Source organism: Patiria miniata, unplaced genomic scaffold (assembly GCF_015706575.1).
Source record: "Patiria miniata isolate m_02_andy unplaced genomic scaffold, ASM1570657v1 HiC_scaffold_5, whole genome shotgun sequence".
Taxonomy (NCBI): Eukaryota; Metazoa; Echinodermata; class Asteroidea; order Valvatida; family Asterinidae; genus Patiria; species Patiria miniata.
The window spans coordinates 2889189-2901813 of NW_024037072.1; the positions used below are offsets into that span (position 1 = coordinate 2889189).

At 40.5% G+C, this 12625-nt stretch overlaps 1 protein-coding gene across 3 annotated transcripts in view; it reads left to right on the top strand.

Moving 5' to 3' along the window:
• Positions 1-12625, top strand: part of LOC119740967 (alpha-catulin-like) — a 69378-nt gene that overhangs the window by 13940 nt on the left and 42813 nt on the right. For all 3 annotated transcript variants that reach the window (XM_038216495.1, XM_038216493.1, XM_038216494.1), the window contains exons 2-3: positions 6358-6550; positions 11647-11822. In XM_038216495.1, the coding sequence (XP_038072423.1) occupies positions 6358-6550; positions 11647-11822 (369 nt within the window). The remainder of the gene's footprint in view (positions 1-6357; positions 6551-11646; positions 11823-12625) is intronic.

Sequence of the window (12625 nt, forward strand, 5' to 3'; positions counted from 1 at the left end):
CTTTGAGGTTGGGGGGGGGGGGGGGGAGGAAGGCATGAATCTGTCCACCTCAATCATTCAATCAATCAATGACGGCTTAGTTTGGTGAAATTGCCTCCGAAGCTTTTTTGAGGGGGAGGGGAGGGGGTGGAGGGTCTGAAAGGGATTTGGTGTTCATTCACACTGATCAAGGCATAATTTACCTGTAGTTTGGTTGTCCTCTTGTCATGAGATTACATGTAGGCCCGACTTGCCTTATTGGTCCAGTTTTGTCGCCTCAAGGAGTTTGGCAGGCTTCAGGATAGTGTTTCTGGGGAAAGTGAAGTTAGGCACTCTACTCCCTGAAAGTGGAAAGAAGGTTTGAAAAAAAAATCTGGATGTATTAGATTAATGGGAAAATTGAGTCTAATATGATTAAAGATAAACCGAGTCTCAATATTGTGTACCATCTCAGTTTACAATGTAAGTGCTTCGGGTCTGGAATAATTTTTACGCTGAAACTGTCGAAACTAAATTGCAACATATGAAACTGTTTCTGATTGTATTATACAGATATTGACTGCTTCGAGTGGTATTAGTAAAACTAGGCAATTCAATCCTTGGAGCATTCTATTTCATACACTGTTCATCGGTACTACATGTATGTAATTTGTGTTAGACTGTGTATCCCTGAAATTGTTATATTGGACTGCAGATTTGCACTTTGGTTCAGTTAACACAGAAACATTTTTACCATGGACTGGGGAATAGATATGCACATTGCTGAAGCCAAAAACTCAAGTCTGTAGTGTTGCATACATTTAAGGTAAAAAAAAAAAATTATTCTGCTTCCAGTTACCCGACTTACCCTATTTTTTCGGCTCCGACCCCTTAGTTTTTATTGGCCAGTTAAAAAAAGAAATTTCGGCTAGTTAAAAAAAAAGAAATTTAAATCCTGTTCACGAAATGGCTTTTAACAACGTTTTTACCTCAAAACGCTTGCAACGTTCCTGCTGTCCACATTTATTTGTTTACCTACTTACATTCGCTATTTTTGGAAAGAAACCACTATTGTTTATAAGTTCATCCCATTGCAATTCGCTACTGTGTTGATGAAAATGCATGCCTAAGTAATGCATGCTTGCAATGTAATGTAGCAATGCTGTACTGGTTCCTGCCGCGCCGCGCACTAAAAGGCCAAAGAAGGCACGATGGAAAGGCAGCAACCATCTTGTTCATTTCCTGTCAGAATAATGAAGTTTGTACATTTTTTAGCCTTTTTAAATTTAAAGAAACTTAAGAAATTACAACAATCACGTGACTTCAACAGTCATCTTTAATGCACATTCCAATGCGCAACATAAAGGTACACTTGAGTTCAGAATTCATATATGCCCAAAAGCTCACTTTAAATGTGCGGTCCCTCTCATCCAAAACACCCAGACAGGCCTTTGAGTCAAAGGTGCACTGTGAACGATCTGAAGTGTTCGGAAATTCCCGGCACGCAGAGAATAGGCAAATTGGCGGTGCGCATCCTGTATATTCCAGGAGGCAGCAGCATTATCTTGCCTCGGCCCTCCAACTCTGCCGGGACAGAGAACCTTCTCCAATTTAGGTCAGAGATGGAAAAGAGGAAAAAAAAGAGAGCGAGACAGAGAAAGGCCGCTTGATTGTGGCAAGGCTTGTGACCTGGGGAACGTCGATATGGTGAAACTTGAGCACTCAACGAAACTGCAGAATGAAAAGGCAAGGAGCCGGCGATGAAAGAAGAAAGGGGGGGGGGGAGCAGAAGCGCTCTCCATGGGTGGTTATTTGCTCCCCTCGGATGATTTCCGATAATAAAATCCAACGCACCTGCCCATGCTAAACCATCCTCATTTCCAAGTGGAGCTGTTTATAGGTTCTGTACGCTGATCACGTACATGGTCGCCTGGTGTTCTTACAATGTACATGTACGGTGTGGTGGCATTGATTGGTTTTTGGAGGAAACATTTTATTGATCTGGTTTACATTTTATGTGTATCACCTTCTACTGATAGGCACATGTTCATGTGTACGTGAACACATACTGCTGTCCTTATGTGAGTTTGACATGTTCAAGTTTGACATGTACCGATACCATACAGTGTGTCCTGTGAGTTTATACCGTTTAGGGATAGCTTCAATAAAGTCTCCGCGAACTGTTCGCGAATGTTCATGAATATCAGGCCGACGCTAAGAGCAAACCATTTCGCGAACTTCGCGGAGCTACTCATCCATGCGTGGTCAAGTTAATGAGGTAGTCGCGAAACCTGCGCCTTTGTTATGGTAATGTTCGTACTGAATAATTCACAGCACTTGGACGTCTTATTATAGTAACGCGAAGTCAGCGAACATGCGTGCCCAAAATATATTGAGGTAGCTGAAATTCACACTTGTAATGTATTGATATTATTCCTCCAAACTGTACCGGTACATGTAATTGCACATGTTAAAAAAATGGTGTACAGTACAGAACACAATGCATTTTGGCTTGTCATATTTGCATTAATTTAAAAAAAAACACTGCTCAATACATACATGTACATGTACATGTAGATCTACACAATGTAGATGTGAACCACTACCGTTACAGGTATTCATCATGTGTGTACCGGTATGTATTGCAGATGCATGCAGGCCCCCTTGCTTTCCTGTCGGCTTTGACCATGCTCTGATATGCGCGCTTGTTCTTACCCTCTCTAGCTACATGTACATGTACACGTAGAGCGAGTCTGCTCTTCATTCCACACTGATTTTGATGAGCTGTATGATATTAATGCAAGGCTCAAGTCTGCTGTATCGACAAGTAGGCCCATATATTCCTAGTACAGAGTCCTAGTGTTTGGTGGGGGGGGGGGAACACTCCAGGTACTAGAGCTGCTCTGGCTTGTTTGCCTTGCTCCTTGTTGTGCAAACAGTATTATACTTCACAAGCAGAAACACACAACGATTGCTTTAGGCTTGCATGAAAATTGATAATTATGGACATTCACAAGAAATGAAACGAATCAGCGCTTTCAAATGCGGGGTCGGTAAATGTTCATGTTGATTTCAGGGGTGGGATTTGTCAGGACTTTTCCTGATTTCAGGGGTTTTTTGGTCAGGATTTTCCCTGCTTTGGGGTTTTGAAGAATCCCATTTAAAATCTGCCATTCTAGAGGTTTTATCGTAGCTTGTATCTGTACCTATAGGCCTAAATGTTCATAGAGCAAAAGCAATGGGTATTTTAGGGGTGCCTTTAGGCAAATACAGTACATGAATGTATCGGTTGTCTCGGCAACCCTCAAACCCTCTTCCCGATTATTTCTTGGATTTTTCATTTTCTCTTGATCTCACCCCAGTGATTGCCATCATCTCAAACGTAATGGGAAGGGTGCTACGGTAGACATCTCAGGTGTGATTTAGTGAATGGTCAGGTATGAACATTGAGTATGATGCTTCAGATGTATGACAATTTTTGGTAAGAGTGGGGTGGGGAGGTGAAGTTTGGAAGGGAGGGGGGATTTTCTGTACGTGAATTTTTGATGAGCAGGTTGTGTGTACGACTGAGAATAGTCGGACATGGTTGAAGACACACAGTTTCCATTTTGCATAAAAAGTCAAGCTCCTTGAGAAACCTAGAAAACCCGAATCTTTGAAGATAAGTTTTAAAGTCAAGATTGCGGAGACTTAAGCTGAACAAGAAAATAAAGCTGGAGTCGAAGAAGTGGTAACGATGTCAGATTTTGACCTTGATGAAAGCCGTATGTAGATGTTCTGTGATTATAACTTAAACACGCTACGTATACATGTATAAATGCAATGTGTATCCTGTCTTCTTACATTTCTCAAGCTTTTCAATATGAACACATGATGTATGGTACAACAAGTATTTAGACTTGCATACATGTACATGATGTGCACGAACATGCATACAGTGTATGTACCATGCATAGAGATGCCCATCACATAAATGGATGTTGATCCCATGCATGTACTCAGAATGCATGACCGAGATTTGCATCATGGGAATGAGCCCCATTACTGTAAGCCACTACGGAGTGCGGTACGAGCAGTAAGGTGTCCGGTGCTCAGAAGAGACGACTCCACGAAAATCCTGTTTGCTGGGCACTGCAACATTAAAAGCTTATATTGCATGCATAATGAATCAGATACCCTTGGTTGGTTTGGCAGGATTATCCTCTGATGCACACAAGTGTAGATGAGTGTAAATTCTGCAAATGTACTCCTTTCTATTTTGTACTTATTCTATAATGCTGTTGAGGCAATCATGTTCTGTACAAAAATACATGTAAAAGCCAAACATGAAGTACCAGTACAGGACTACAGGTAATTTTTTTTGCACTACGGTATTTCCTGTACATGTGGTCCATGGGCTTTGAAAAAATGAAAATTACTAAATGTACAATGGTTTTTATACAAATGAATTATAATGGCTCATTTGAAGGAACAGTGTTATTTTCAACAAGGCAGCTAGTCTAGGGGCTAGACATTGTTATGGTTTGATACGCGATAACCCTCGGCCGCGATAACCCGCCGTTTTGAGAGGGCGCTATCACGACCAACTATATATTATGGGCCTATCGCCCACGGTCAGAACAACGTCTAAGGAAACTGCTGCAATCTCCCCTCGAAAAATGGGGGAAATTAGTGCGCATGCGCGACTTCTGCAGGCAATTACATGTACGGTACATTTTCAGTCCTACACATACTATACATGTACATCAAAAAAGAGCTGACCAGTGAAGCTGCACAAAGGTCTTGCTGCATCTTTTATTGCACTGGAACTACATGTACTATAATTCTTTTGAATTGCGCGCTGCATATATGTATGTATTTATTATTTATTTAGGTGCGCGCGCATTACACAACCAATAAGAGTTTCCCTAGACGTTGTTCTGACAAGTCTGTGGGCGATATATGGTTGGTCGTGATAGCGCCCTCTCACGGCAGCGGGTTATCGCGGCCACGGGTTATTGCATATTAAACCAACAACGTCTAGCCCCTAGAGTACAAGGCAGCTTGTGAATAACTAGGCTACAGCTATTTTACACTCATGTCTATTCTATGGAAGTGCCTGAATCCATTTCCAATATATACATGTACATTGTATGTACTGGATGTTTTCGCAATAAAGGTCCCCCTCTCCAAAAGGTTTGATTTTGTTCTCACGTTAAAATGTAAAAAAAAAAAATTTAAACACCCAGAACTCTGTTATGTTTCAAGGAAATCCCTCTTTAAAGTATTTATTGTACATGTAGGCCCTACTAGATGATGTACCGGTACAAGAATAATGTGCATGTACTGCAGTTGAGATCATACCGCCAACAAAAAGTTTGACCATAGAGTTTCAGAAGAGCAAAACAACGTGATCCTGACCCTTTTTACATGTAGCTGTGCTCAGAGGCTTGCCACTACCTGAAATTTCTGTCCAAATTGAGGGCTTGATTGAATTTGTACTCATCCTCAAGCACACAGTGTGCTTAGATTTGTACTAATCCAGTACCAATTGGGTTTGCATGCCATTAAAGTGTTTGCTGTGTTCTTGCCTTGTTAGCAAAAGGGAGTGGATGGAAAGTGCAGTGTGCTGCACTTGGTGTATGATATTAATACAATATGGTACCGGTACATGTACCATACTAACATTTTTAGGTCTCAAAGCGTGACAAAGCTATTGATCTGACTAGGATAAGGACTGGGACAAACACCCCAAAAATAATAAAATATTCACTTTTACCCTAAAATTAGAACTATGTCTTAAATGGATGATAAAGACCTGCTGGCTGGTTTAAACACTTTTCCAGTGTCACATGAAATTTGAACTCCTATGAAATCCAGTGCCTTTTACCGTTTTATTGGTTGAACTTTCACAATCCTCACATAGGCATATATACCAGTGAGTCAGTATTCCATAGTCCTAAATTCACAACGCACCGCCAAAGCTGCATTCTGCCCGACATTGCACAGTCCGTGCGACACGCGCACCAATCTCCATATTTTGTTCACGACATACTCGCAAGCTGGACACTCAATTATATAGTTATATTTCGAAAAGTGAAACTGTTGAACGAAATCGTTGGAAATGTTTAATTTTTGACTTGTTTTGACTTTTGGGCTCGGGTAATTATCAGCATCCAGACTCCAACCGGTCTTAAACAGAGCGTTTAAAACCTCCCAAGCACACATTTATTCCCTTAAAGCATTGTGTTTATTCCCTGAAGAATCCAGAAAAATGATAGAGTGCTAGGGCAATTTCGGGCGGTACAGGAGTACCGGTATTTGGCAGGGTGGTTTGGGGCAATACAGGTACTAAATGAGTTAACCTCAAAATTAATCTCCTTGTCTTTTTTTTTTTTCTTTCTCTTCTCCCTTCTTCAGATCACCACCCTGGTCAACCACCGGGAGAAAGTTGGCAAGAAGTCGGAGAAGACCTGCAAGGCCATCGAGCGCGTGGGCCAGGCCGTCAACTTGGCCATCGAACGCTTTGTGTCAGTCGGTGAAGCCATCGGAGACAACAATGCCGATATCAAGGAGGATATGTTTGACGCCTGCAGGGAAGCTAGACTGGCGGGTACGGTATTCTCAATGTTGTTTTCCCGCCTCTTGTAGGGTAGACAGGGATCATTTTTTTATAGACAAACTGTCTGGCACAGATTTGTTGAAACTTTTGCATGATAATTAAACTTCTTAAATTTGAATACTAAAAACGATTAGCTGAGAATTACAAGTAGAGTTACAAGAATTACAAGCATTCGCGCTGTGAATTCGTAAAAGTTGAACGCATTTCAACTCGGGCGAATTTCGCAGCGAACGTTTCATGACGTTAAATTCGCTTCGCATTTGTGTGAAGTATGAACCAGGCTTTACATGACATTTATATATTGTGGCACTTCGGCCGTTAACCTTTTACATGTAACTTTGCAAAGCAGAAGAAGTTTGTAGCACCTGTGTATGAAAGTGGCCCAGTGTTTTGGACTCTTGTGTAGGAACTTTAGATGGCATTTTGTCGACAACTTACGAGAGCAAGTGAAGGAAACATGCATGCACACACTGCTTGCAGTCCATTTCACATAACAAAATTGTTTAGTTTATGAAGAGGTGTGCATTTACGGTTAGTACGGGAACCGGGTACTCTATTGAAGTAAAACACGGGTACCCGTAAAAGAAACCCAACCCCAAAATCCAAATCCCGAAAGTTTACTGAAGGGCCTAATAGCTTTACAGTGTAAACTGCAAAATTCTCGGCGACATCTGTCGCACATTAAAATGCACATAAACATTGAAATCAGTTTTGGTTCAAGTTCCATGTAGCCTGGTTTTCATTTAGAAAATGCCCCGCAAATGGCATTCAAAACCTTTTCAGTACACACAGGCGATATGGCTTGGTCATAATAAAGTCCCCCATTCCTTGCTGTTCCCAAGAGATGGATACACATAGGAGAGCCATTCACACACATACACCAAATTAGTATGCGTTTAATGGACCACATAACTTGATTAAAGCATGCATGGGTATTGACTGGCTGTCTGGGACTGTTTACCATGGACACAGCTGGGACAAGTCTTCCATTTGGACATATTGGACTTGGGTCGAGACCTGAGACCTGAGAGCTGCCGAAGGTGTGAAACTCCCATCTGTCCAGGGGAGATGTGCTGCAACTCTGAAACCATCCCCATTGATTGGGAACAATCTCTCTTCTGACCAGTGTTGTACATGCAGTCGAGTACATTGCCATGAGCATGCGTACGAGTATGAATACCGGTATTTCGTCATGAGTACGAGAAGTCGCGAACTAGTATATGTACAAGAAAACAAATTCCCATGAGTACAAGTACACATGTATGAGTACATGTACAAGTACATGTACTAGTACGAGTACCAGTGCTTTCCACAAGTAGGAGCAAATTTCAATGTGTCACGTGACATGTTTTTAAGGGCTTTTTGCTGTCAAGTTAGGCATTAATTAACCCTAACTGCCCTGAATCCTTCAAAATCCTCTTTACCAAAGTGGAGGAATTTGGAGGATTGAGGTTACATGGCAAAAGTGCGTTACTGATTTCGTAGAATGCACTTTGTCAAGGTCTTGGGTCGGACCTTGTGTTGTTTTTGCTCAGCCATGCATAAATACAGGCCTGGATTATGCTTGAAATCCTCTGCACTGGTCCAGGATGTCACTGGCCAAGCCTCAACGTATTGACAGTCACTGCCGCAGGATTTTGCACAATTCAGGCAGTGGTCACCCCTCCACGGACCATATTCAAGAAATAATGGAGGAATTTGCAGGATTGAGGCTATACATGTACCGGTATACTATTTTTTCCACGAGGCCAAATGGAGGATTTTGCAGGATTGAGGCTACATCCTAGCAAAAAGGCCTAGGGACTTAGGGTTATTAAACAAATGCAGAAGCCTCCCAAACAGTTAAAAACTGGTTCTTTTCCTGCATGTAACTCGTAAACATTTTTTTGATTCTTGCGAGAGAACATTTACAAGTATTAGTAGGAATACCAGTTCCTTGTCATAAGTACGAGTACGGATAATTTTTTCTTGCGAGTACGAGCACATTTTCATGAGTACGAGTACAAGTACCGGTACAGGGACAATGTACTTGAGTACGAGTACTACAACACTGCTTTGGACAGGTCTAGTATCCCACGCAACGTTGAAAAAAGTCATCAGTGCCCTTTTTTATCTCCCATGGGTGTAAGCTCTGCAGGAACAAACAAGTAGCGCGCAAATGTCAAACAATACGGTGCATTTAAAATGAAACCAAACCCTGCAGTTGCTGAAGGGAAAAAAAATTGACGTGGAGTGAGAAGTAGGATTAAATGCTTGCATAGATGATAGTTGAATTTTTTGTCTGTCTCGCTTGTAACTTAATCGCGTGTGGGATTTAAATTGTCTTTAGGCAAACTTCAGCTTTGTCCAAGTGGACCCCAAGGAAAACGGCTTTTGTATAAATTTGTAAGATACAACAGGCCAATGCTGTCAACAATTTCACAAACCCTTCGCTCTTACTGGTATGTATGCACGATGTGTGATGCCTCAGTTTTGATTTGTTCAGAAGTAGTGATGAATATGAATCGGTGAAAAGGATAAGGACAGAACATGCATTAAAAGATATTGAGTTTCATGAATTCATGACAGAGACTTTTGTTTTTACGAAATGCAATCCAGAAAGTGCATGGCTTCATTACTTTGAATGATAATAGGTTTTGTGCCTAAAGGCCAGTTCATACATTTATGTGTTGTGAAATTTGTTCAAGTTTTGCAAATAAATTTGTAATGTGAAAACTTGCCGCGAAGTCAGAAATTTGCAATTGCGTTTGCATAAATTTGCGTTCATACATGTACATCTGCATTCACCGGGTATGAACCGTCCTTTAGTGCACTTGCTGTGGGGTAGACCAATCAGAATTCAGTATCAAAATCAAATATATTCACAATAGTATGATTAATGCAAATCAGTGGAATATTTGTCTTTTAAAATAATTCAAGCATGAAATGGCATTATAGCGGAGACATAGCAATTAATGGTTCTTTATAATTATTCAGTTTTCATTGTGTAAAGCAATACATGTACATGTAGTTACCGATACCGTACGGCAGGAACCGGTGGTCCAGAGACACACAAGCATGTACCGGTATTTGTTTTCACACAATACCTGAAGAGTTTTCCAAAACACAATATACGTAATTTTGTTCCCTTTTAGAATCCTGTACTCTCCTTGCTGCCAAAAGCAATTTTGACTACTGTTATATACCGGTACTTAAACACAATTTAAGAATACCGGTACAATAAAGCAAAAAATGAAGTTAATAAACGGCTGTTATAGCCTACTGTTTTTAAAGCTTCATAAAACCGTGCAAAATGTTCACCTTTTTCGATTGGATATGTCACGTTTTTGAAGTAAACTCTTCACATGCATATTGTGTGCACAGAAGGAAAAATATTCATGTACATGTGCAGATACAATTTGGACAAAAAAATGAATTATCAAATCAATCAAGAAGTGTACACGTTATGGTCATTATTTAAAACCCTAACCCCCCAAGGGTTCTTCAGGACTACCCTGCTAAATCCAACAGGGTCCAAAGGTTGCTCCCTGCTCAATCCATCAAAATCCAACTGTGCCAAATTTTTAGTTGTCTTCTCAATCCAACAGAGTCCAACTTGGGGTTATTTATCAGTACCCAACAGAATCCGACTCTGAATATGTATACATTTGTGCAAGGGGTTTACTGCTCAATCTAACAGGCTCCAACGGGCTTATGATATAGTTGGATCCTGTTGGATTCAGCAGGGTTAGGTGCAGTTCTACAGTATTTTAAGTACTACCTTGACACACAGGTTTATTATTAGTATCTCCTGGCCCAGAGTTAGCGTAACAGTTCTTTCCTGTATTGATCCCCGGTAATCAATATCATGCACACACCGCACCTCCATGAGGACAGACAGAATTAATTAGATATTGAACTTCTGCTGCTTCTACCGTAAAGCAGTGTCTGTGGAAGCTTCATCACTCGGCAAACGTAGTTTGTTTATAGCCACATTCTATCATTAATCCTCCGAGAATATGTTCCCTGGCCTGGAATGTCATTGAAACAGTGGAAGGAACAAGGCCTTGTTGCCACTTAAAATGCTTCCATATTTACATTTCCTAATTTTAAGAATTAATCTTGCCATGCCTTCCAGTGACTAGTATACATTCTTGAGCTTTGTACATTTTTCATCAATTAATTTACCCGGACTTTTTTAAAAGAGTGCAGTAAATTTATATTGAAGCAGTTAAGCTACTTTCATGAAACGAAGTGCTAGTCATTTGTGTACCATTGTACCAGTACTTGTAGAGTGTCTCTACAAATGTACATGTATGCCTAAACTTGTCAACTATTTTTTTCAAAACGCTTGTTACTTGCAACAACATTATTTAATTTTGTGTTATTCCTCTAAGTCATTTAAGTACTGTATCAATTTTCAGTTTTGATTTAATAACAAACATAAAAGATTTAAATACATGTAGGTTTTGTAATACTGGCATTATTGACTTAACAAAACACCAGTCTCAATGAAATTTTTGAATTCTGCAAGATTTAATTTACTACTGGTTTATTAAAATCTGTTCATTGCAACCAACAGGCTGAATTATGATACAGATGAACATTAGGAAATAAAAATTACATTAAAATATTTATACAATTGAGGCATTAAAATTAAGTGTTAAAAAAATAAACCAATGAACCAACCAACAGGAAAAGAGAGAGAGAAAAAAAACATTACGCAGAAAAACAGAACAAGACAAACATAGCCAAAAAAACCAAAAACAAACAAACAAACACCCCAACCATACTAGGTTACAAACCAGGAACAAAAAACAAACAAACAAGCACGAATGTAATCAAAGAAAAAAAATAGCAATGATATATCTAGAAAGATATATTGTTAAACCAAGGAATAATGATTTCAATAATTGGTTCCAGGAAGAATTTATACAAGATACAATTAAATAGTGATCAAATTGCAAATTCTAGTTTCATCAAATTTGCACCAGGCATTCTCACTACAGCATTGCCCAATCGATGCCAAGTGCTCACATGTGATGTTGTTTACGAGTGTCCTCATTCAAGACATCACTTTTCCTCCTCTTCTCTTCGCTCTCTCCCAGGTGAGAACATTGCCAAGTTGACAGACATGACGTACGACGAGTCGGGACAAGTCATGAGCCCGGCCGACAAAAGCGCCATGGTGCGAGCTGCCAGGGGCTTGTTGTCTGCTGTCACCAGGGTACTCCTGCTAGCTGATAGGGTAGTCATCAAGCAGATACAGGCTGCCAAACTCAAAGTAAGTGATGGAAGGGTGTCAAGTTGAGCAGCTAGCTTACAGATGGACTGAATAAATCTGGTCCAGTGTTGGACAGAGAATTTTATACAGACAGATTATCTGACTGACTGGACTATATTGCTGGTAGTCATGAGAGCACTTCTGCTTGGGAACAGGGTAGTCATCAAGCAAATACAGGCTGCCAAACTCACAGTAGGCGGCAGGGGGGTGTCAAACCGAACATGGCAAACAGACAAACTGACTGACAGAGAACTCAATCCATCTCAGTCACGAGACTGCTCTTGCTAGCAGACAGAGAGTCATCAAGCAGTTACAGGGTGCCAAACTCAAACTTGTCAAAAACAGACTGACTGACATACAATGTACTGGCATATCCCTCACAGACATGATAAACACACCCAGAGCTTCAGCCATCACCTAGCGTATGAAGAATGGTACGTGCTTTTAAAACAGGAAAACTAAAGGGCAGTATGTGTGATCATAAAGTGTCAAAGTCAGTGACAGGTAAACAGGCCTGCTGAAAGAGTAACGGGATGGAAACCATGATACATACACCTACAGTTAAGTGTCATTGATTGTGAGACTTGTGGTGTACCCGTGGGTACAATATACAAGTATAACATGGTTGAGTATCCTGAATCCGTCCAAATCCACCATTTTTGTCGTGCAAAAAAATGTTGGTGTCCTAAGTCCATCAGAATCCACCAGTGAGTCCATCAGAATCCACCAGTGTATACACCTCGTACACACCAAACATATAGCCAAGGGGTTAAACTGTTGAGATCCTGAATCCATCAAAGTCC